Raw genomic sequence first — 23,320 nt, forward strand, 5'->3', positions numbered from 1 at the left:
AAGGAGATAAGAATCAGTTCAGTGAGAAACTTAATGTCCTTATCTTGTCAGGGGTTAAAATCTGTAACTGCTGGTTACCAGTTGTCATTTCCTCTTCCATCTCCTGAGCTATGCTGACACCCAGGGCCTTCTGGGTGTCAGCTTTTCCTGTGTATCTACCGAGCCACCCAGAGATCCTTCTAGGTTACCCTGGGGTATTTCCAAGCCACAAGAGTAGCCCCATGCTGTCTCCTTACTTGTTTTGTGGGACAGGCTGCCCTTAAATTCCTATCCCCTGCCCCTGCCTCCCCAGTGCTGGGGTTATAGGCATGGGCCACTGTGTCCAGGGCACTTTTTGTTTGAACTGTGTGTAGTTCTCTTCGAGGCCAGCTACAGGGCTCCGGGTTTTCTCAGTCTGGCTGGCTTGCTCCAGAATTTCACGTTCTCTTAAGCTGTTTTGCAACTTTGCATCTCTGGCCTTCAGCAAGGATCCAGAAGATCTCCTTACAGATTCATACTTAATATAAATCTCTTTGGTTATTCTCTTCAATACTTTGTCTTTTTTTTTTTTTTAACAAGTTTGAACACTCGAGGACCATGTGAATTCTTTGAGGCATCGTACTATAGATGTGGTCACTTGAAACATTCTCTTTTCACAATTTTGTCGATACTAACCATCTCTGAAATACTTAAATTTCCAAGTATATGCTGTATTTTTGTTTGTTTGTTTTCAATCTTTAGGACAGTTTCACCAGAGATTAGATTTGAAAGGAATAACCTTGGGGCAGGAGTGCTGTAAACCTCAGCTTCCCCCGAGCAGTAGAAGATGAAGGGAGGGAGAAAAGGGATGCTTTTGAGTTAGGCTAGCAGCATTGGAGGTCAGCAAGCAGCCACATAGCAGAAGGCTACTGTAATGCCAGAGGGGAACGGGATGATGTGCTTTCAAGAAAGGGTCGGAAAGCCTAATGTGTTTGGGAAAGCGTGCTTAGAAAAGAGATATAAAGAAGAGAAGGGAAAGTTGTACAGAAAAGTAGGTAGACTCACAAAGCTTCATGTCTCTGGCCTCATAAGCAACTGAGTGAAAGCTGGGATTTCTAAGAAGAAAAGTACATCGTCTCACTAAACACCTAGCCATTCTTTCTATCGTTTTTAACATGCTATTTTTAAAGGGCTATACTTACTGTGTGAGTAAGTATGTGTGTGCTTCCATGCATGTGCGTGTGTGCGTGAGTGTGTGTGAGTGTGTGTGTGTGTGTGTGTGTGTGTGTGTGTGTGTGTGTGTGTATGTGCATGCACATTTAGATGCATATACTACCCTGGCACACCTGTCATAGGACAACTTTGGGGAGTCAGTTCTCTCCTTCCATTTGAGTGGAATCCAGGTAATTTTTCAGGCTGAGTTATCCTCCTGGCCCTATGTTAAAAATGGTCAATTTTTAACTCAAGACAATCAGCCTTCCTTATCTTTGTCCTTCGCCTTAACTAGAACATCTAAGCCATGTTTATTACAGAACTCAATTATAGTTTCACTCACTACAGGATTGTTTGGAGGCAGGAAGGAGCTGTGGGTTTTGTTGGTCTTAATAGGAACCTCAGAATGTGCGTTCTACAATCCTGGGTTTTTTGTTTGTTTGGTTTGGTTCAGTTTGGTTGATGTGCTAGCCTAACCACCAAGAAGTCTCTGGCCTATCACTGTTGAGTAACTATTTGCAGGATGGATGATAACATCTAATCCTAATTTTTTAAACAAAAGTTTTTTTTCTCTGCATTGTTATGATTGCTCACTTTGGATGTCTTATAAATCCTTTGTAACTGAGAGTCTAGGCCCATCAATTCCGGATTAATCTTTCTAAAGGTAATCCTTTACAGTGAAGGTCGTGTGCCACTTTTTAGCCAATTTCTGTGTTTATTCACTTTCTTATGTTCTTTTTGCTTTAACATTTGATTCAAAATGGTTAAAAATGTCACCATGCATCTTTCTATTTTAACTGAAAAAAATAAACCTGAATGAAATTTGTCCTACCCCAGATCCTTGCCACATATTCACACTTACTCAGAAATGTGGTTATTACCCAATATCCTTTACTTCTCTTCTAGAATCTATTTTTTAAAATAGGAATTTTTTATATATACTCAATATTTACATTTTATTCTTTCCTTTTTCTTTATTTTCTTTCTTTCTTATGGTGTGTGTGTGTGTGTGTGTGTGTGTGTGTGTGTGTGTGTGTGTGTGTGATGTGTGGGGAGATATCTAGGTATGAAACGCAAAGCTTTGTGCATGGTAACAAAGCACCTACTCCTGGACTCCCAGCTCAGAAATTTAAATGGTCTTTGCTTGGACTGGACCCTCAGTGAGGGTCTGACATCTGTGTCGTTAAGCAAAGTTTTCCTTCCGGAATCTACAGTAGGGCATTCTGCTGCCCTGGGATAAGGTCTTTGACTTCTTACCTAGGTCTCCTTATTTACCAGAACCACACAGCCAAGCCTTTCCCCCCCACTCATGGGAGACCACGTGGTTTGGATAAAGATTCCCGAACATAGCCTCAAATTCCTCTGGATTCTTGGATGAGTCCCAGTGTTTTGTCTGTGTTTAACTTTCTAATGAGGTTAAGGATAGATCCAATGGGTGCTTAGCTTCAACCTGTGTTCTTCAGAGTGCCTCAGTCCTAATGCTGAAGCCGAGAAGCAGGTTTAAGAGCCCTCTGCCCGAAGATAGATTTTGAGTTGGTTTCTGGGTCACCCTGGCCATAGCTCGCCACTTTCCCAAATGGTTTTCACTTGTCATTCGTATCTTTAAGTAAGTGCGCTGTCTTCTTAAGCTAACTCTCATGTGAATAAAATCTATTTGCGCTTGTTCCCCAAATGCCTTGAGCTAAACTTTTCTTCTAATCAGCAGTCCGTTTCATATAGTGGCTTCTCAAGGGGAATCTGAATAAAATGGGAAATTTTTAAGATGAAATTTCTTACTTACAAAAGAAAAATCTTTCCATGGTCTGATGACGCATTAATTAGAAAAAGTAAAATATAAGACATTATCTGAATCCCCAAGTTTTGAAGAAAAAAATATATAAACATAGAAAACGGGGCTGGTGAGATATCTCAGTACGTAAAACCTCTTGCCACCAAGCCTGACCACCCAAGTTCCTTGCATCCATGGGACCCACTTGCTGGGACAAGAGAAGAGACCACATCCACACACAGTTTAATTTTTTTTTAAAGCCTTAGTTCTAGGTAATTTGTTAACTATTGTCAGCCATCTACAAGCACAAATTTGAAATTTATTTTTATCACATCATTGCTTGTAGATGCAAAATCTGTAACAGTAAATAGAGGAATGCGCGCGCCTTCGTTCTACACGTAGAAAATGCGTCATTAGTTCCTAGGTGGAAGGCAGCGGCTTCGACCTTGCCTTGGGCAGGTGACTGGATCTGTGGACTTCTGCTTCCTCACCTGTAAGATGGGAGACGGTCCTGACTTCCAGAGGCCTCCCAGGTTCCCTTGGTTTAGGGTGAAGCTCTGGGCCTTGCACATGCTAGGCAAGCAGCTCCTCAAGGCTATTTCCCTTACCCCATCCCCATTTTAAACAAGAGATTATCTGGCCTGAGTGGATTTTGGAAATGACAGTCACATGAAGCTCCTCTATCTTTTCAAATATTCTAAATGCTTCAATTTTAGAACTCTTTCTTTCAGAATTTGTGTAGTTACAGTTCTACAAACATGAAACTGACCTTTATGTCAAGCCTAGGAAAAATAATGAAGAAAAGCAATTAGTTTTACAGCAAGGATTTTCTTTGCTAATTCTTCATGTGAAACACATTTGATAGTTGTCATGTGTAAACAATATCTTAATATTTCATGAAAGATAAAGAGGACTCTGTTTGGACATTCTGTTTAGGAATGAACAATCCATTCCTTATAGCAAGAAATGAGTAGAAAATAATTGTTTTGGCAGCTTTTGCATAAAAATGACACTGTACTAAATATCCACTTATGTGATGCTCTCTGGTGTGTAAAGTCATAATGTTTATATTTTAATAAAAAGTATAATTAAAAAATAATTTTATAAACATTTCTTTTATCTAGACTTCATTAAAATAATAAGGATATATGCAATCAATTCCAAGAGTTAATGGGCCATACACAAAGAGGATTTATAGAAAGTTTGTTGAGTTAAAACAAATTGTTATTATTTTCCTTTTTTTTTTTCCTCATGAACTTGGAGCCTGGCCGTATATTTCAAGGGTAGGCTTCTGTGAGAGGAGTTCCGTGGAGAGTTCCACAGGGAGGTGAACACCTTCCAGTTCTGAGTTTTTGTTTATGTTGAATATTTTACAATTGAGAATTTAAGTATCACAATGGGAATATCCCCTTCATTTTCTGGAATATTTGGTGCTGATCAGTACAAAGTGACTTAGTGATGATCCTTTATGTATTTGTTCAGTTTAGTTTGGTTTGCATGAACTTCACAAATCCCAGAGAAAACTCTCTAAGTGAGAGTTAGGGAAACTACTGAACTATACCGACCTGTGGGTAGAAAGGTGTGTTGGGGATCAAACTGCCAAGGCCATTTCTGAAGGGCAGAGAGAAGAGGAAATGGCACAAAAGCAAGCATATTTTATATGACAGCCAGCAGGGTTGCGGGTCTGAGCTGATACAGGCTGTTGACCAGGAACCATCTGACATTTGGCAAAAGGTTAAGGGGGTTCCTGAAAGATTAAGGGTGGTTTCTGGCAAGCAGAAACCCATCTTAGGGGATCTGCTTTTCTGGTAAACCCACTTTTTTAGGCTTGTTTATCCGATAATAATTGTTCTGAATACCTGTCAAAATTCTTCTGTTTAGGACAAAGTCGTCAGCATTGCATTTTTTTTTTTTTGAGGTGGGGGGGGGGCAGCTTTGGACCTAATAATTCAGCCTTTTGTTGGTAAGGGATGATGAGTATTCTGGCTTCTTCTTGGTGATGGGCGCCTTGAGAAGAGTGGAGTCTGGTTGCTGGTCCAAAACAGGGGATAGAGCTGGCAGGTTATGGTAAGAAACGTGAGGAAATTCCATTGGAAGCATCTGGTTTACTGACCTTCGGGTAATTTCACTAATTTTCTCCTGAAGGAACCAGAAGAGACAGGGAACAATCATTATGAGAAGGATAGAAACCAGTGGGCCAGGGAGGCAATAGAAGCCAGGGCCCCAGAGAAGACCATAGCAAGAATTCCAAATTAGAGTCAGACCTTGGAGGGCATAGTTCGCCAGCCAGTTCTTTTTCACTTCTTCAGATTGGTTCATATTGGCTTTCAGCAAGTCCAGGGCTTGCCAGTTCTGCAGGGTCACCGGGGGCTAGGCAGATGAGTCTGATTTGAAGCAGATTCAAGGTCACAGTTGATTCCTGCATGGTGTCTGTCAGCTGAGTGGAAATCTGCTGGGACAGAAGGTAAGCTAAAGAGTAGCTCACCTGCTACTTCCAGGTCTGTGTCTTTGCCTGGGAAGTCTGGAAGATAAAGAGAACACACATCCAACAGGAGGGGGAGAAAGGGGTCCATTTGACCCGTGACAGATGGATCCAAGTCACAATCCTTAAGAGCTTGCATGAATCCTTTAAAGGTGACAAAAGAGATGTTTTAGAAATGTTAGTATGACCACTGTCTGTAATCTGCACTGTAATCCTCATTGCAGAAAAAGCGGTTAGTAAGTGCCTATAAAGAGCTCGAGCAGATTTATACCTTTGAGCCATAGCAAAATAAATCCCAAAGTTATTGTCTTTGTCAGCATTCTATTGCTGTGAAGAGACACCACAACCATGGAACTGTTATAAAGGAAAAGCATTTAATTGGGGATTACTTACAGTTCCAGAGGTTTAGTCCATTGTTTTCATGGTAGGAAGCATGGTGGAACACAGGCAGACACAGTGCTGGAGAAGTAACTGAGAGTTCTACATCTGGATCTGTAGTCAGCAGGAAGAGAGTCACCGGGTCTGGCTTGGGCTCTTGAAACCTCAAAGCCCACCCCCAGTGGCACACTTTCTCCAACAAGGCCACACCTCCTAATCCTTTTATATAGTGCCACTCGCTAAGTATTCAAATAATATGAGCCAATAGTGGCTATTCATATTCAAACTACCACAGTTATCAACATTGTGGAAGCATAAGCATTCAATTGTAATAAGACAGAAAAAGGAAAGAGAATGAAGAGAAAGAGCTTGAGGACCCAAAAGGTAGTTCTGGAATAAAAGCAAATGCTCCTCTGTCCAGAGGGCTGAATACATAGACTTGACAGAGATTTTTGACATATATTGGACAGGATAATCAGAAATACTTTAAGTCTATATTTAGAAAACAACCAAAGGAAATTTAAATTTTCAGTCTGTGACTTTGATAATGTACCCATTACCATGACTAGATTAATAACTTCTCACAACTCTATTGATTAATTTTAAACTTTGACATCTTGACATCATATTTATCATCTTTAAGTCTCATTTTCACACCTACAATTACTTCCTCAGACCTTCACTACTGACATTCACACCCCTTAAATCACTTCCTCAGACCTTTACAACTTACAAACTTTAAATTTTTTTGAAACATTTAATCATTCACCACAAGACATAGGTATTCAATTACTGAAAGCAGTCATTGAAAAGCAAGTTCTTTTAATTAAAGGACTAGTAAAAAGTAATTTTTTGGCAATAATAACAGTATGGTAGCTTGAGTTTGCTATTACATTGAAATCTGTGAATTTGTCTTTCTCAGTGGGAGACCTGGAGCTCTACGAAAAGCAAGGCCTGAATTTTATAGACCAGATCAATTCAGGCTGGTAGGTAATTTTTATTTAAGAGTAATTTAAACTTTTTTTTTTAGGTTTTTGAAGTTGTATTATCAGCAATGGGCAGTTTGGTTTAGTTATGAGGGACAGGGCCTTTTGGGAGGAACCCAGTGTCCCTCCCAAGTTTGGGGCACCAAGTATCAGCAATGATTCAGAGAAACTAGTTCATTCCGTGGGTAAAAAAGAAAGGTTTATTGGAGATCAAACTGCCAAGACCATGGAAGGGGGTAGGGTATGGCAGAGAAAAGAGCAATATGGCAGAAAAGCAGGCAGATTTTATATGACAATAAGCAGGGTGGGGATCTGAGCTGATACTGGCTGTCCAGATTGACCTTTGGGGGAATGTTAAGGGAGGGTCCTGCAGAATTAAGGTTGGTTCCTGGCAAACAGGAACCAGCCTTAGGAGATCAGCTTTTCTAGTAAACAGATACCCAATTATAAGCTTGCTTACTGGATACCTATCCTTCTGTCTAGGACAATGTCACCAACTTTGCCATCTTTGGGGGATGGGGCTTTGGACCTAAGGGCTGCCATCTTTAATTCCTACTACCCAATGATCTATTTCATCTTTACGACATGGCTCCTACATTGAACGTAAGATTGTTTAAGTATTAATTAGATTTTTTAGAAGTTTATTATTCTTAAGGATAATAGTTTGACTTTTAAAATAATACCAAACTTAAGATAAAATGTTAAAGAATTATACAAATAATTTTTTTAAATTCAGTCATTTGGATGTGAGTTATTTCTGTCTGGATCATTTTCTGTGTGGTTCCTACACACAACAATCTCTTCTAATAGTACCACAAGAGAACCATTAAATCAGAAAATGAACACTGACACATAACTACCTCATTCAAGTTTTACCAATTACCCCGTCAATCCTTCATTCCATCAGGACTAGAAAGGACTCAATCTAGGCTCCAGCTTGACATTACTGTCCCCAATTTTTCTGTCTTGTAGTCTGTGAGAGTTTTTTGCTTTTTCCTTGGAATTCATTACTGAACTTCTAGAATATTACAAATTAATGCCCTGTAGAAATTCTCTCAGCTTCTCTGCACTTATATTTTCCCATAATTATATCCCGGTTTTAATTATTAGCAGAAATACTATGGATGTAAAGTTGTTTTGATGTGTTCTATTATCTTACTATAATTTGGAATTTTCTGATGATTTTTAACTATCATTTGTATAAGCTGCAGCTATTTTATCAAGATTCTCATTTATACATTTCTGTGTGCATGAGTCTGTGCATGTGTGTATATGTGTGTGCATGTACGTGCATGTATATGTACATGTGTATGAGTATGTGTGCAAGCATATGTGAGTGTGCATGTGTGTGAGTGGGCATGTGTGTGCATGCACATGTGTGTGCATGCGTGTGTGTGTGTGTGTGTGTGTGTGTGTGTGCACATGAGTGTGTATAGGATAAGAGGCTAGCATTGAATATCTTCCTCAGATACTGTCTACCCTATTTTTGACAGAATCTCACTTAAATTGGTCAGCAGTGAGCTTCAGGGATCCTCCTGCCACTAGCCCTCCAGGAGCAGAATTGCAGGCTCTTTCCATAAATGGCCTTTTCGATTTTTTCTTCATGTGAGTGCTAGGGATTGAACTTGGGTCTTCATGCTTGCATGGCAAGTGCTATACTGACTGAGCTGTCTCCCCAACCCCAAGAGTCTCCAAGTTATTCTTTAGTATTTACTTTATAACAAGTAATTTTTTGATCAGGATACAATGAAATTATACAAACATCCCATTCTTTGTAAAATATGTTATTGGCATAGATTAATAGTTTATTTGCTGACTATAGTGCCTTTACTTGTGCTGTGGACTGAACCCTGGCACTGAGCACATGTTAACTAGGCACTCCACCACTGAGCTACTCTCATGCCCTAAACTGTGACTTTATTTTTGTTTACTTTGATGTTGAAAGTACTTAATCAGTTCTTGAAGGAGGATTCCCTGTTTTCTAGAACAAAAAGAAATCCTAAGTTCATAAATTTCATGTCCATATGAACATGGACATATGAAGAGAAGAATATCGATCCCTACAGTCTATGTTTACATATGTGACAATTCTTTTAATCTCAGGTAGCATCTTTCCCTTTTGTCAAGCTATTAAGAGAAAGCCCCTGTGTTAGAGATGGAAGTTACAGAACATGCTCAAACAAATCATCACTGGATGCTACTTTATGAGGGGTAATTCTATACATTTATCAAGAACTGTTGAAAGGTTCCATAGTGCACATAGGAAGACAACTGCTTTATAATTCTGCTGTACACAAGATCCAACATGGGTTGTGATTACAAAGATACTTTTTTTTAAAAAGAGGTGCTTTCTTTGATTGTCCAGCTACTAAAATCGTGGTAATTTAAAGATTAGCATGGTCTCTGTACAAAGCAGAAATGCTAATTCATGATGTATTCTATATTTTGAACCAAAATATTTTTATTAAAACTTTAAAAATGGATTAAAAAAATTAATGAGCCACAATTTTTATTCACATGTAGAGCACACCTTCTGCCCCTCCATCTATCATCCCTCCATCCTTCAACAACTCAGTGTCTGAAGTTATAATTCAAGATGAAAACCTCAAGGAACCAAAGTCAACAATGATTTCCTAATGAACTAGATGCAGAGCGCCCTCTAGAGACACTATTAAATTAGTGCAGTATTTCCAACTCTAATGAGACAGGTAGAGATGGAGGACCAGACAGCAGAGGCAGCCAGAGTGAATCTGCTCTAGTCTGGCTTCTCTGTGTTGGTGGTTCTTCTAGACATAGCCACAAGAAGTTTGACTTGTGCATGTGACATCAGAAGAGTGACTTGGATGATCTAAAAATGTAGGAAATATACGTAAGAATCCAGACAAGAATGCTGGAGGGTAATAACAACGTTCACATCCTGGTCACCTGGACATTAATGTCAGAAATGAAATGCAATTTTAGAGCGTTATTTACATTATTAAAAACATATTACCTTGGAGAAAGCTTTGGAAACATTTCTTCTTGCCTAAGAACAATACTACTTTACTAATTATCTGAGGGTCATCTCGGGACTCGGCCAATGAAGGTGATTGCCAACAGGCTTGCCTGATGGCATCCTGTGGCCCACATGGTGAAACGAATTGACCCCCATAAATAAATAAATGTAAAATTAAAAAAAGAACTTTAAAGACTCTGAGCAAATGCTTTTTCTTCTCCTGCTTTTCAAGCCACAACTCTTAATGTTTTCATTAGCATGGTAACTAAAACATTAAGACTTAATAACTTAAAGCACCACATGCAATTCCTTTGTTGATTAATTAATTTTTCCTCGCAAAGCCAAGGACATATGTAAGTATCAATCATACTGTTTTGTGACAATGTTCTTGGGGAGATGTAGATGAAAATCTACTCATCCCAGATAGGGACCCACAACAAACAAAAGGAAGGGTACCATCAAAGTCCAACTTGGTGAGCTAATTAATTTATTAGGGTTTCATACAGGAGTTCAAGTAAAGCTTCACATCCAAAAGCAAGAATTACTCACACAACTGCATCATCAAAATTCCAGCATGGGTGACAGGTCATGGGAGCTGGAACCCTGAAGCACATAGCACAATTTGCAGGCAATTCTAGATGTGAAAGTGTCTTTTCCTGGCTATTTAGTTGGTCTGAGCCTCTTTCTAGGCAGTCCCACTACTCTCAGAGAGTCTTCACATTCCTTGCTATGAGTGTAACCTCAGAGAGGGAGGGGCCCAGTGAATCTGGTCAGTTTCAGGGACTTCCTGAAACCTTTAACTTGTTTCCCTTCTGAGTTTTGATGAGCTTCCCTCCTAGACAATGTTTTTTCTCAGATGAAACTGTTACAAAACACATACTAGTAAAAACTAACATGAACTTTAAGACTTGATCAGTATCTTTGGGGCCATACTTCTCTGTCTAGATTATCTACTCCTGGTCTTTGAGCACCTGGAAGCATTTTGATTGAAAAAAAAAAAAAACCAAACTATTGCCAATTTTTCCTTGTCTCATACTTCAATCTTTGTTCTCTGGAATCTTTCCTTTGAAAACAAAGCTTGCAACACAAGATAAAAGTTCAGATTGTGACTCTAGCAGTGAATGGGCAGGACATGTGTACACTGAAGGAGGAATGCACTAACTCTGAATCCTTGTCCTGGCTTTACTATCTGCCCTTTGCTCTGTGGAGACTGGCTTCTCTGTCACATAGGAGATGGACTAAGAGGTCTCCTGGTGAGTCCCAGAAGTGTGGTTTTCTGTTGTTTGTTTTTGCTCTTTGGGGGGGCCTGCCACCTAGCTCCCAAATAAATCACACATAGAGGCTTATTCTTAATAACAAATGCCTCGCTATAGCTTGGGTTGTTTCTTGCCAACTTTTCTTAACTTTAAATTAACCTGCCTGTCTTTTGTGTCTGGGCTTTTACCTTTCTCTATTTTTGTGTACCTTTCTTTCTTACTCTGTTGCTGCTTGTGTACCCTGGTGGCTGGCCCCTGATATCCTCCTCCTTCTCTCACACCTTCTTCTCTCCTCACCCAGATTTCTCCTTCTATTTATTCTTTCGTCTGTCAGCCCTGCTCATCCCTTCTCCTGCCTCGCTATTGGCCATTCAGCTCTTTATTAAACCATCAGGTGTTCTAAACAGGCAAAGTAACACAGCTTCACAGAGTTAAACAAATGTAACATAAACAAAGTAGCACACCTTAAAATAATATTCCCCAATAGTTTTCTGTTTTGTCTGTTGAGTGTCATTATTTTCTCCAGGAATTTACTTACATGCCAGTGCTAATTAAACAGCTATATCATGTGACCATGAAACCAAGTCTTCTTGTTTGAGTTGTGTGCTCACTGTACACCACCAAGGCCAGGAAGAAAGAAGCAGGTTCCCAGTGGTGTTAACATACAATGTGCAAGAAGCTGAAAGCATGACTCAGGCACAGGCTAAAATGAACATCTGCTCAGGGTTTTATTCAACTCATGAATAAACAAGATATCCTGTAGGTGGAGTTTTCTCGTTGGGACTGCTGGCTCTGCAAATAACCACACAGAGACTTAATATTAATTTTAAATGCTTGGTCAACAGACCAGGCTCTTATAACTTAAATCAACTCATTTCCATTCATCTATGTGCTGCCCCGAGGCTCCCATGTTGCTTCTTCAGCATCTGGCGGCTGACTTCCAAGACTCTGTCCTTCTTCCCAGCATCCTCCTGCCCCCAAAATTTGCCTAACTGTCAGCCAATCAGCTTTTTATTAACAATGATAGCAACACATCTTCACAGTGTAAAGAAGGATTATTCCACAGCAGTATCCCAAAAGATAAGGTGGTTCAGTCACAGAGCACTTGAAGAATTGGTGTATGTATTATCAATTAATAAGGAACTGCTAAAATAAAAGTGTTAGGTTAGACACAAAGCCTCCCTTAGGCAACAAAACATAGTATTTAAGGCTTTTTTTGTTTGTTTGTTTTTTTAACCAGAAATGATTCTACAGGTTAGCAATGGCTTGGCTCTAATTAACTAATAAAATTTAAATAATTAAATGACCCTGGGTGAGCTTTGTAAACAATGGCATTGAAGCCAGTCATTTTGGGGCTTAATGTTTTGAATGTTTTGAAGATGGTTCTACTGGAAACCTTTGCACTAATTCTGAAAGCACAAGAACTCCGAATATTCCTGGCAGTTACTCATCCCTCTCCCTGTCCTCTCTGGTGGTCCACTGTGCTCCAGGGTGGATAGTCCTCTGTGAAGAAACAGCTCACAATCATATAGAAGCCAGGGGAAGCTAGTTCTCAAAATTTCATTGTCAAATTGGCTTAGCATACTGTCCTCACTTGTCTTCACTAATTCCTGTAATAACTATGTGATGAAATTTTGTTTTAAAGTGGTCATGAGTGTGTGTGGTGTGTGTGGGGGGGGGAGGGAGATTTGTATGTATATTTATATCAAAGTAAGAGAACAACCTGAGGTTCGTTCTTCAGGCATAGTCCACCTTTTTTTCTAATGTATTCTCTCACCAATCTGGGGTTCAGCAAGTTGACTAAGATAGCTGGGCAGAGAGCCCCAGGACTCCCCATGGCTTTGCCCTCCTAGTGCTGAGATTGTGTTTGGTGTGATGTGGCTTTGAAGTTCTGGGGGACAAACTCAGATCCCAGGCAAACACTTAAAGACTGAGCGGTCTCCCCAGCTTCTCTGGTTTTTGTTCTGTTTTACACTCCCCTGCAAACCACAGTTCATTGTGTTAGAATAAGGACGTAACTATGTGGACACAATTAATTAGCAACCAAAAAAGAAAACGGGCATCTCCCAAGGTTAACAATTTCTGCCCCAGTTGTCAGGATCATTACTCTATAGAAAAGAAGCAAGTCTGCATTTATCTTGGTTTTAGGGAGCGTTGAAATTCCTAAAACATAAGGGATTGTGACAATTAAAAGCAAAGTGCAAAATATTTTCACCTACTTAGTTCTTCCAATGATTAGATAATATTATTAAAAATGTGTTAATATTCTTACAAAATCTGAATAGGTTTTCTTATATCCAACAAGGTCACTAAACATTTTCTTACCTCTTATGCCAAATTGAATTTTTGTGCTTTTAAAGAAAGAACAGGAAAGAGAGACTAGAAGACAAAGTCAGGAAGGCAGTGAAGAACCAGACCTTTTCAGGACCTGGACCTCAGAGTGGGTCTTCTCAAGGGATCCCCCTGCCTGTGGTCTCAACACTCAGAACCATGTTTTTCTACCAAAGGTTGTAATACCAGGAAGTAGTGTGGCCTCTTGGCAGGCAAGTCAGGATCACAATATAGGTCAAAAAGCAACCCGGAGGGACAGGCCATCTGTGTCCTCCAGTCCTGCTGCTTCTTAGGAGCCCGATGAAGCTGAAGGTTGTAGGGTAGTTTCTGTGATGGTTGTGATATTCGGTTGATTGATTTGAGAGACACCTGGGAGACTAACAAAGCACAGCTCTGGGCATGTCTGCAAGAGAAGATCTGCCCTCAGTCACCCTCCAAAGGACTGGGGGCACTACGGCCTGGCAGGCAAAGCAGGAGGACAATTGCTGGCAGAGCCATGGTTTGTTCTGCTGCCCAGCCCTCACAAGGTACATCTTTACTGCCATGTTAGCCTGCCCCTCCCCAACACCCACCCCAAAGCAACTGATCCAGCTGGTTTGGGACAGAAACCTCTGAGACACTGAACAGAAACACATCTTTCCCCTTATCATTGTTCCTCTCGGGTAATTGTTAGGGACAAAAAGCCAACATGGTTACTGAAAGGTTTTTAGGAGCTCTCTTAGAGGAGCATGGGAGCCTTGAAGGGAGATTCAAACTCTGCACTGTATTTATTCAATCTTTTTGGCTATGGAAGGTGCTCAATGGCCCAAGCAATTCTCTTTTGCAGCAGGGTGGTGCAGAGTGTATGTGACGGTGTAGGGTACAGGCATTTCACAGCCTGCGAGGAACATGAAAAGAAATGTGATGATCAAGTTACATTATTTATTGAATTTTTTTGCTACAAATAACAAAAAAAAAAAAAAACCACCAAGGAAAATTAGCTTTGTTTAAAAAAAGAGAGAGATCATTAATTCTAGACACGGGGCAGTAAAGTCAATTGCTTACTTTTGGTCTAATAATTATGAGCAAAGTCAAGTCTTATCATAAGCCTAGATGTTACTGCTTCCTCCTGGGAGCTACTCACAAAGAAAGCACAGGTAGAGCACACAGCCCAAGCAGCCACTGTCATGCAGATATACTGATAGGCCTTCCATCTCCGTGTTTATTTTATTTGGAGGCAATTTAGAACTCCTTCTTAATCTATGGGGCTCAAAGTCTCTCTCTCTCTCTCTCTCTCTCTCTCTCTCTCTCTCTCTCTCTCTCTCTCTCTCTCTGTGTGTGTGTGTGTGTGTGTGTGTGTGTGTGTGTAGAAATACCACAGTTAATGTGATTTTTTTTTGAGTTGTGTTTTAATGAGAAGCTTTTTCTCTCATGCCGACACAAATGGGAAAGAATACTGATCCTGTGGGCTGGACCAGTGTCTCAGCCTGGGAAGGTTAGGCTCACAACCAAACAGACAAGAATACTGGGCTTGCACTGATGGGAATGCTAAACCCTTAGTGCCATCAGTGACTGGCCACTGGATGGAGCACAGCTCACAACGGTGCTCTGCAGAATGAAACAGAGTTAGATTCTCCTTACAGTAGCTTCAATATACTCCTCAGCTATGAAGTGGCCTTTCCCTCGGGTGGGATTTGTTGTCAGGTTGACTGAAGATATTCAGAGAAAAAATAGTTAAGAGAGGCTACGGAATGGAAATAATATTTCTGGAATTTCACAGTCATTGTGTATAGTGTCCCTAACAAATCCTTTCTTTGGCTCCTGAGATGCTAATTAAATGTACATTATACTATCATTCTATCATATTAACTTTTCCAGATTTGTTGCTTTTATGTTTCATTGATTTTTTTTTAATTACCTATGTAACATTTTTACTAATTCTCTCCTCAAACTGTATTCATTTAATCTTTAAAAATTTAGTTCATATGTTTCTTCGTAGGTCTTGTCTGGGGAGATGGCTCAGAGGGTAACGCACTTGCCACAGAAGCAGGAGAGTCTAAGTTTGAACCCACACACAGCCAGTCATACTAGTACACACCTGTGATCCCAGAACCCCCAAGGCAAGACAGGAGGAGGAGATGATAGTCCCGGAAGCTTGTGGGCCAGCCAGCCTGTCATACCCAATAATGAGTGACAAAGAGAGCTCGTCTCAGACAAGGTGGAGGGGAAGACCTAACTAATACCACCAGCCTCCTTATGCCTGCTGTGACATGTGCACATGCATATCATACAAACTCACTCACACACACACACACACACACACACACACACACACACACACACACAGTTAATAGGTCGTCCTATAGATACAATTTTGTCCTGTAAGAGTTACTGGGTGTGATTTTACAGAGCAAGACAATATCCCCAAGTGATGAACTCAATGAACTCAAGTTAACATAGCTAAAATGCAGGTAACAGTGACTGTGAGTACGGCATTTTGTTGTTCTGATTGGTAAAGAAAGGTTGCAGAGAGTCACCCTACACAAATGCCATCTTCCTATCCTCTGTAAGATCGCTGCATCCCTGGATAAATTTAATCAACTTTGTCCCATGTGACTTTCCTGCTTTCTCCTTGCCAGATGTGAGAGCATGGAGCTCGATGACAAAATCCGGGATCTGATAGCAGGCACCCCAGAGGCCACATCCAGTCTCAGAAATGGCCATTCTCCACAGGTAAGGAGCTATTTTCTTTCTAGTTTATCTCAACACGCACTCAACAATTTGTTCACCCAAATCATTTATGGTCAGCCATGAACTTCCTCGATGCCTGAGAAGGTAGTATGAACCTGCACAAACCTTATCTTCCAGTCAGTATAAGGCCCCTGCTAGGGGGAGCCTGAAGCATCAAGGGGGGCCTGGAGCAGCAAAGGGGAGCCTGAAGCGGAGCACCATGGCTTCCAGGAGAGTAAGAAGGACACCAACTACTAGAAAGAACACGGAATACAGCAAAGGCACCTTTGGAGAATGTGACCCAGTTGGTTAAAATCAACACAATTCACACTCATGTTTGTTTGCAGTTGATTTTATTTCCCCGTTTAATGGCGGGAGTGGGGGAGCACTTTACCGATGAAAGGAATTATTTTGGCTTTTAATTTCCTTGTCTTTGAAGACGTTTGTTGGTGTAGTTATACTCTCCTTTAGGCCACCAGCTCACAAATAGCAACAAAGAGACTTATTAAGTATGAAAGCTTGGCCTTAGCTTAGGCTTTTTTCCCAGCTAGCTCTTATAACTTAAGTTTACATTTATATTAATCTACATTCTGTCATGTGACTTGGTTACCTCCCCTCTGTACCATATGTCTAAATTCTTCAGTGTCTCCTGGCATTTCCGCTCACCTAGATTCGTCTCCTCTTCCTCTCTGTCCCCAGAAACCCCCCCTATCCTCTCCTGCTTAGCTATTGGACATTCAGCTCTTTATTAAACCAATCAGAAGGTGCCATGACAAAGACACATCTTCACAGTGTACAAAAAGATTATCCCACAACAGTACTGCTATGTAAATAGAGAACACTTAAGGTTAAGCTTTAGCTGAGGATGTGGTAGACAGCTTTCCAGGAATGCATCATAAAACACCAGGAGCTGTATGGCTCTGGATAATCCACAGTTAGAACCCACCTCTAGCAATCATTTGTAAGATCCAATGTGAGTACTTTTGCACGTATGGCTGATGTTGAAAGCTAAACACCTTAAATTTTATAAAAAAAATAATTTCAGTCTGTATCAGTAATTAATAATCTTTGTGGAAAGTATTTATGGATTAGCAGAGAGAAGACTATCAAACTCAGAGACATTTACTGTAGAGCAAATGGGGACTGGATGCCCCTAAGCAAACATTTACTATCATGAATTCACATATTTAGGTGACCCCTGTGAAAGGATTGTTCTTGCCCCCTAAAGGATTGTGGCCCACAGATTGAGAACCACTGGATATGACCTTGCCCTTGTGACTGTATATAGTTTGAAGTTCTTAGTGATAGCTGTCCCTCCTACTATTCCCTCCCTTTCTCGACTTTCCCTCCCTCTCTCTCTCTTCAATCTTCCTATTCCAGTCTCCCCCTCCATGGCTCTCCATAACTATATATTCTTTCCCCAACTCCAGTCTCTTACTCTATACCTAACTTCTGTGGTTATATTGATTGTAGCATGCCTACTGAAGGCGTAAAAGCTAACATATAAGAGAATACACGCACACACACACACACACACACACACACAATTTGTCATTTTGAGTATGGATTACCTCACTATATGTGATTTTTTTTTAGGTCCATGCACGTCCCTGTGAATTTTGTGATTTTTTTAAACAGTTGAGTAATATTTCATTTTGGAAACATACTTCATTTTCATTTCTATTGAAGGGCATCTAGGTTGTTTCCATATTCTCGCTGTTATGAATTGAGCAGCAATGAACATGATTGAGTAAGTGTCTCTGAAGAAAAATGGAGAGTCTTTTCACTAAATGCCCAAGAGTGAGATAGCTGGATCTTGAAGTAGACAGATTTCCCGCTTCCTCAGTGACTGCCACACTGATTTTCATAGTGGATGTACAAGTTTACCCTCCCATCAAGCAATGGATGGGTATTACCTGTACCCCACATTATCTCTAACATGAGCTGTCATTTGTTTTATTGATCTTGACCATCCGTACTGGTGTAAGATGAAATCTCAAAGTATTTTTGATTTGCATTTCCCTGATGACTGATATTGGCCATTTTTTAAAGTGTTTCTCCGACATTTGTGTTTTACCTTTTAAGAATTCTCTCTTTAGTTCTATAACCCATTATAAATTGGGTTGTTTTATTGAAGTCAAGTTTTTTTAGTTCTTCATATATTTTAGATATTAGCCTTCTATTGGATGTGTAATTGGTAAATATCTTTTCTCATTCTGTAGCCTGCCATTGTGCACAAATGATGGTGTCTTTTGCCATGCAGAAGCTTTTCCATTTTGTGAGGTGCCATTTGTTAATTGCTAGTCTTATTGTCCATGCTTCTGGTGTCCTGTTCAGAATGTCTTTTCCTGTGCCAGTGAGTTCAAGACTACTCCCTACTTCCTTTTCTATCAGATTTAGTATATCTGGCCTTATGCTGAGGTCCTTGATGTATATGGAGTTGAGCATTGTGCATGGTGATAAGTATGACTCTGTTTGGATTCTTTTACTTGTAGCCATCCAGTTTGACCAGTACCACTTATTGAAGATGCTGCTTTTCCTCCCAGTGTGTATTTCTGTCTTCTTTGTCAACAACTGCATGCCATTAAGCTTGTAGGCTTAAGTTTGAGTCTTCAATTCCTTTGGTCAATATTTTTGTTCTTATACCATTATCATAGCTGTTTTTATTACTATAGCCCTGTAATACAATTTGAGATGAGGGATGGTGATAACTCTAGCTGTTCAGGATTGTTTTAGCTGTCTTGGGTTTTTGTGTTTCCATATGAAACACAAAATTGTTTCAGTTGAAATCAGTTGAAAATTGGTCTTTCAAGTTCTGTGAAGAATTGTGTTACAATTTTGAGGCTGATTGTATTGAATCTGTAGCTAGCTTTTGGCAGGATGCCCATTTTCACTCTATTAATTCCACTCATCTATGATCATGGCAGATCTTTCCATTTTCTGATATCTTCTTCAATGTCTTTAAGTTTTTGTTATTCATTTGCTTGGTTAGAGTTACCCTAAGATTTTTTTCCTTTTTTTTTGAAGGCTGTTGTGGTAGGTATATTGTTTCCCTGATTTCTTTCTCAGTCTGTTTATCATTGGTATATAGGAGGGTTACTGATTATTGTGCGTTAATTTTGCATCCGGCTACTTTGAAGAATGTGTTTATTATCTGTAGAAGTTTCCTAGTGGAGTCTTTAGGCTCCTTTATGTAGAATATCATATTTTCTGCATAAAAAGAGATTTCAACTTCTTTTCTTATTTTCATTCTCTTGATCTCCTTTGGTTGTTTTATTGCTTTAGCTAACACTTAAAAGTACTATATTGAATAAGATAGAGAAAGTGGGCATCCTTGGTCTTATTTCTGATTTTAGTGGAAATACTTGAGTTTCTATCCCTTTATGTTGTTGTTATCTGTGGGCTTTTGGTAGACTGTCTCTGTTATTTTGAAGTATAACCCTTGTACCTCTAGTATCTCCAAGACTTTTAACATGAAGGGGTGTTGGATCTTGCCAAAGGCTTTTTCTTCATCTAATGAGATGACCTGTGGTTTTTGTCTTTCAGTCTGTTTATCAATTTACAAATGCTTTATCCCTGCATCTCTGGCATGAAGCCTATTTGATCATGGTGGATTATCTTTTTCATGTGTTCTTAAATTCAGTTTGTAAGTATTTTATTTAGAATTTTTGCATCTATGTTCATTAGGGAAATTGCTCAGTAATTTTATTTCTCTGTTGGATCTTTCTGCAATTTAAGTATCAGGGTATTTGTGGCCTCATAAAAAGAATTGGGCAATGTTCTTTCTGTTTCTATTTTGTAGCATAATTTGAGAAGTATTCATGTTATTTCATCTTTGAAGGTATAGTAGAATTTTTCCGAGTCCATTTGGCCCTGGCCTGGTTTTGGTTAGGAAACTTTTAATTACTGTATCTATTTTACTAGAGGTCACAAGTCTGTTTAAATTGCTTATGTAATCTTTGTTTAACTTTGGTAGATACTATATATCAAAAAATTTATCTATTTATTTTAGGTTTTATAGTTTGTTGGAATACAGATTTTTAAAATATGTCCTTAAGAATCTCTAAATTCCTTAGATGTCTGCTGTTATGTTCCCATTTTGTCTCTAATTTTATTAATTTGGAGCTACTCTATCTTTTAGTTCATTTGGCTGTGTTTGGCAATCTTACTAATTTTCTAAAAACACCAACTCCGTGTTTCAATGGTTCTTTGCGCTGTTTTTGTTGCCATTTCTATTTTATTGATTTCAGCTCTGACTTTGATTATTTCTTGCCATCTACTATTTTCAAATGTTAAAACTTCCTTTTCTTTTAGAGATTTCATGTATGCCATCAAGTTGCTGTTATGAGATCTCACCATTTTTTTGTTTTGTTTTGTATTGCTATGATCTTGCCTCATAGAACCACCTCCATTGTGTCCCACTAGTTGTGGTGTGTTGTGTTTTCATTTTCAATCAATGCTAAAATGTTTTTAATTTTTTTATTAATTTTGTCTTGACTCATTTTTGACTCAGTGGTAAGTTGTTCAGTTGCGATGAGTTTATATACTTTCTGTTGTTGATGATATCTAGCTTTACGATGTGGTGGTCAAATGGGATAGAGTGCATTACTTCAATTTTCTTATATTTGTTGAGACTTGCTTCATGTCCAAGTATGTGGTCAAGTTTGGAGAAAGTTCCATGAGCGGCTGAGAAGAAAGTATATTGCTTTGTGTTTGGGTGAAATATTCTGTAACTTTCTGCTGGGTTCATTTCATTTATGTATTTTACTACAGCATTTCTGTTTAGTTTATGTTTGTCTGACTTGTCTGAGAGTGGTATATTAAAATGACCCACCATCACTGTATACAAGTCAATGTGTTATTCTAGCTGTCATAGTGTTTCTTTTATAAACTTGTATACCCTATGTTTGGTGTATAAATGTTTAGAATCACAATATCCTCTTGGTGAATTTTTCCTTTGATGAGTATGTAGTGTCCCTTCATATTTTCTTCTGATTAATTTTCATTTGAAGTTTATTTTGTCAGATACTGAAATGGCTACACAGGCTTGCTTCTTAGGTCCATTTGCTTGGAATATAGTTTTCTATTCTTTTACACTGAGGTGATGTCTATCCTTAAGGTGTGTTTTTTTTAATGCAGCAGAAAGATGAACCCTTCTTTTCTTATGTAATATGTTAATCTATACCTTTTTGTTGGGTGAATTGAGACCACTAATGGTGAGAAATATGAATGAACAGTGTTTATTTATTCCTATTATTTTGTTGTATAGTGTGGGTTTTTTCTGCTCTTCTGATTTGCTGATCTGGGATTATTGTTTAGTGCTTGTATTTTCTTAGGTGTGATCAACCTCTTCAGATTCAACTTTCTCTTGCAATGCCTTCTGTAGAGATGGATTTGTAGTTAGATACTGCTTCAAGTTGGTTTTATTGTGGAATGTTTTTCTTTCTCCATTTACTATGATTTATAGTTTTGCTGTGTATAGTAATCTGGGCTGGTTTCTGTGGTCTCTTAGAGTCTGTAGAACATCTTCCCTGGCCCTTCTGGCTTTTAGAGTTGCCACTGAGAAGTTAGACGTCATTATAATGTAACTCCATTTATATGTTACTTGGTCTTTTTCACTTACAGCTTTTAATATTCTTTCTTTGTTCTGTATGTTTCATGTTTTAATTATCATGTGCATGGGGAATGTCTTTTCTGGTCCAGTCTCTTTGGTGTTCTCTTTGTTTCTTTAGGTTAGATAAATTTTCTTCTATAATTTTGTTGAAATATTTTCTGTGCCTTTGACCTGGGTTTCTTCTCCTTCCTCTATTCTATTATTCATATATGAGGACTTTTCACAGTGTCCCAGATTTCCTGGATATTCTGTGCTTAGATTTTTATTAGATTTAACATTTTCTTTGAGTGCACTAACCATTTCTTCTACCTTGTCTTGAATGCCTGAGATTCTTTCTTCTATGTCTTGTCTGTTGGCGCGTCTTACATCTGAGGTTTTTGTTTGACTTCCTATATTCTTCATTTCTTAATTTGAGTTTCCTTTGCAGATTCTATTTCTACTTTAAGGTCTTTGACTGTTTTCATCATTTCATTCCACTCTTTGTGTTTTCACAGACTTCATTAAATGATTCGTTCATATCCTCTATAAGGTATTTGATAATATTCATTGTGATATATTATACTTTTATGTGATTCTAAACATTTTACTTTTAAAAGCATATTACCAGCCAGTTAGATAGTTCAGTGGATAAAGATGTGTGTCAACAAGCCTGATGACTTGAGTTTGATCTCTGGGATCAACATAGTTGGAGGAGAGAACAATGCCTTCAAGTTGTCCTCTGAACTCCACAAACTCACTATGACATTTGTACACAAAATGTGTGTACACTTCCACGATGTAGATTTTCCTAAATGGTGACAGCAATAAACAGCTTGTTCATTGACATGGGTCACAGTAGGGTGAGATTAAGAATAAACTATCCTGAGAATTTTCTTACAAATCATTTTCAAAACCCCTAGGGCAGACTAAAGTACAGTGTACCCATGTAGCTAGAGTTTTCCTGCCTGGCCCACCAGTCAGGACAAATCTCTCTCACCTGCCAGTCCCACAACCGCTCAGACCCAACCAAGTAAACACAGAGACTTATATTGCTTACAAACTGTATGGCCATGGCAGGCTTCTTGCTAACTGTTCTTACAGCTTAAATTAACCCATTTCTATAAATCTATACCTTGCCATGTGGCTCGTGGCTTACCGGCATCTTCACATGCTGCTTGTCATGGCAGCGGCTGACAGTGTCTCTCTGACTCAGCCTTCCACTTCCCAGAATTATTCTCCTCCTTGTCCCGCCTATACTTCCTCCTGCCTGACTACTGGTCAATCAGTGTTTTATTTACTAATCAATCAGAGCAACACATTTGCCATACAGAACATCCCACAGCATACCCATGATCATTTTTTGTGTGTGTGACAAATGACTGAGAGAATTTAAAAAGAAGGAAGATCTGTTTGTCACAGCTTTTGAGCTTTGCTTTTTCTGAGCTGCTATGTGACAGAACAACATAGCAAGAGGGCAAAGAAGAACAATGTTGCTTTCCTGGTGGCGGCTAGGAAGAAGAAAGCTATGGGGGAGGTAGCTAGGGGCAAGGGTATCTTTCCAGGGCATGTACCTACTATATAACCCACTTCTTCCAGATAGGCTCCATGCCCTCTTTTCCAGCATGTCCTAATAATGTTGTCATGTTGTGAAT

The 23,320-nt window shown here is 39.2% G+C and overlaps 1 protein-coding gene across 1 annotated transcript in view; it reads left to right on the forward strand.

The window, feature by feature from the left end:
- Tnip3 (TNFAIP3 interacting protein 3) overlaps window positions 1–23,320 on the forward strand; it is a 95,049-nt gene that overhangs the window by 25,571 nt on the left and 46,158 nt on the right. The window contains exon 3 of the mRNA XM_052721517.1: window positions 15,985–16,078. Coding sequence (XP_052577477.1) covers window positions 15,985–16,078 — 94 coding nt within the window. The remainder of the gene's footprint in view (window positions 1–15,984; window positions 16,079–23,320) is intronic.

The sequence above is a fragment of the Peromyscus californicus genome, unplaced genomic scaffold, assembly GCF_007827085.1.
Source record: "Peromyscus californicus insignis strain IS unplaced genomic scaffold, ASM782708v3 Scaffold_6__1_contigs__length_162567912, whole genome shotgun sequence".
In the NCBI taxonomy this organism is placed as follows: domain Eukaryota; kingdom Metazoa; phylum Chordata; class Mammalia; order Rodentia; family Cricetidae; genus Peromyscus; species Peromyscus californicus.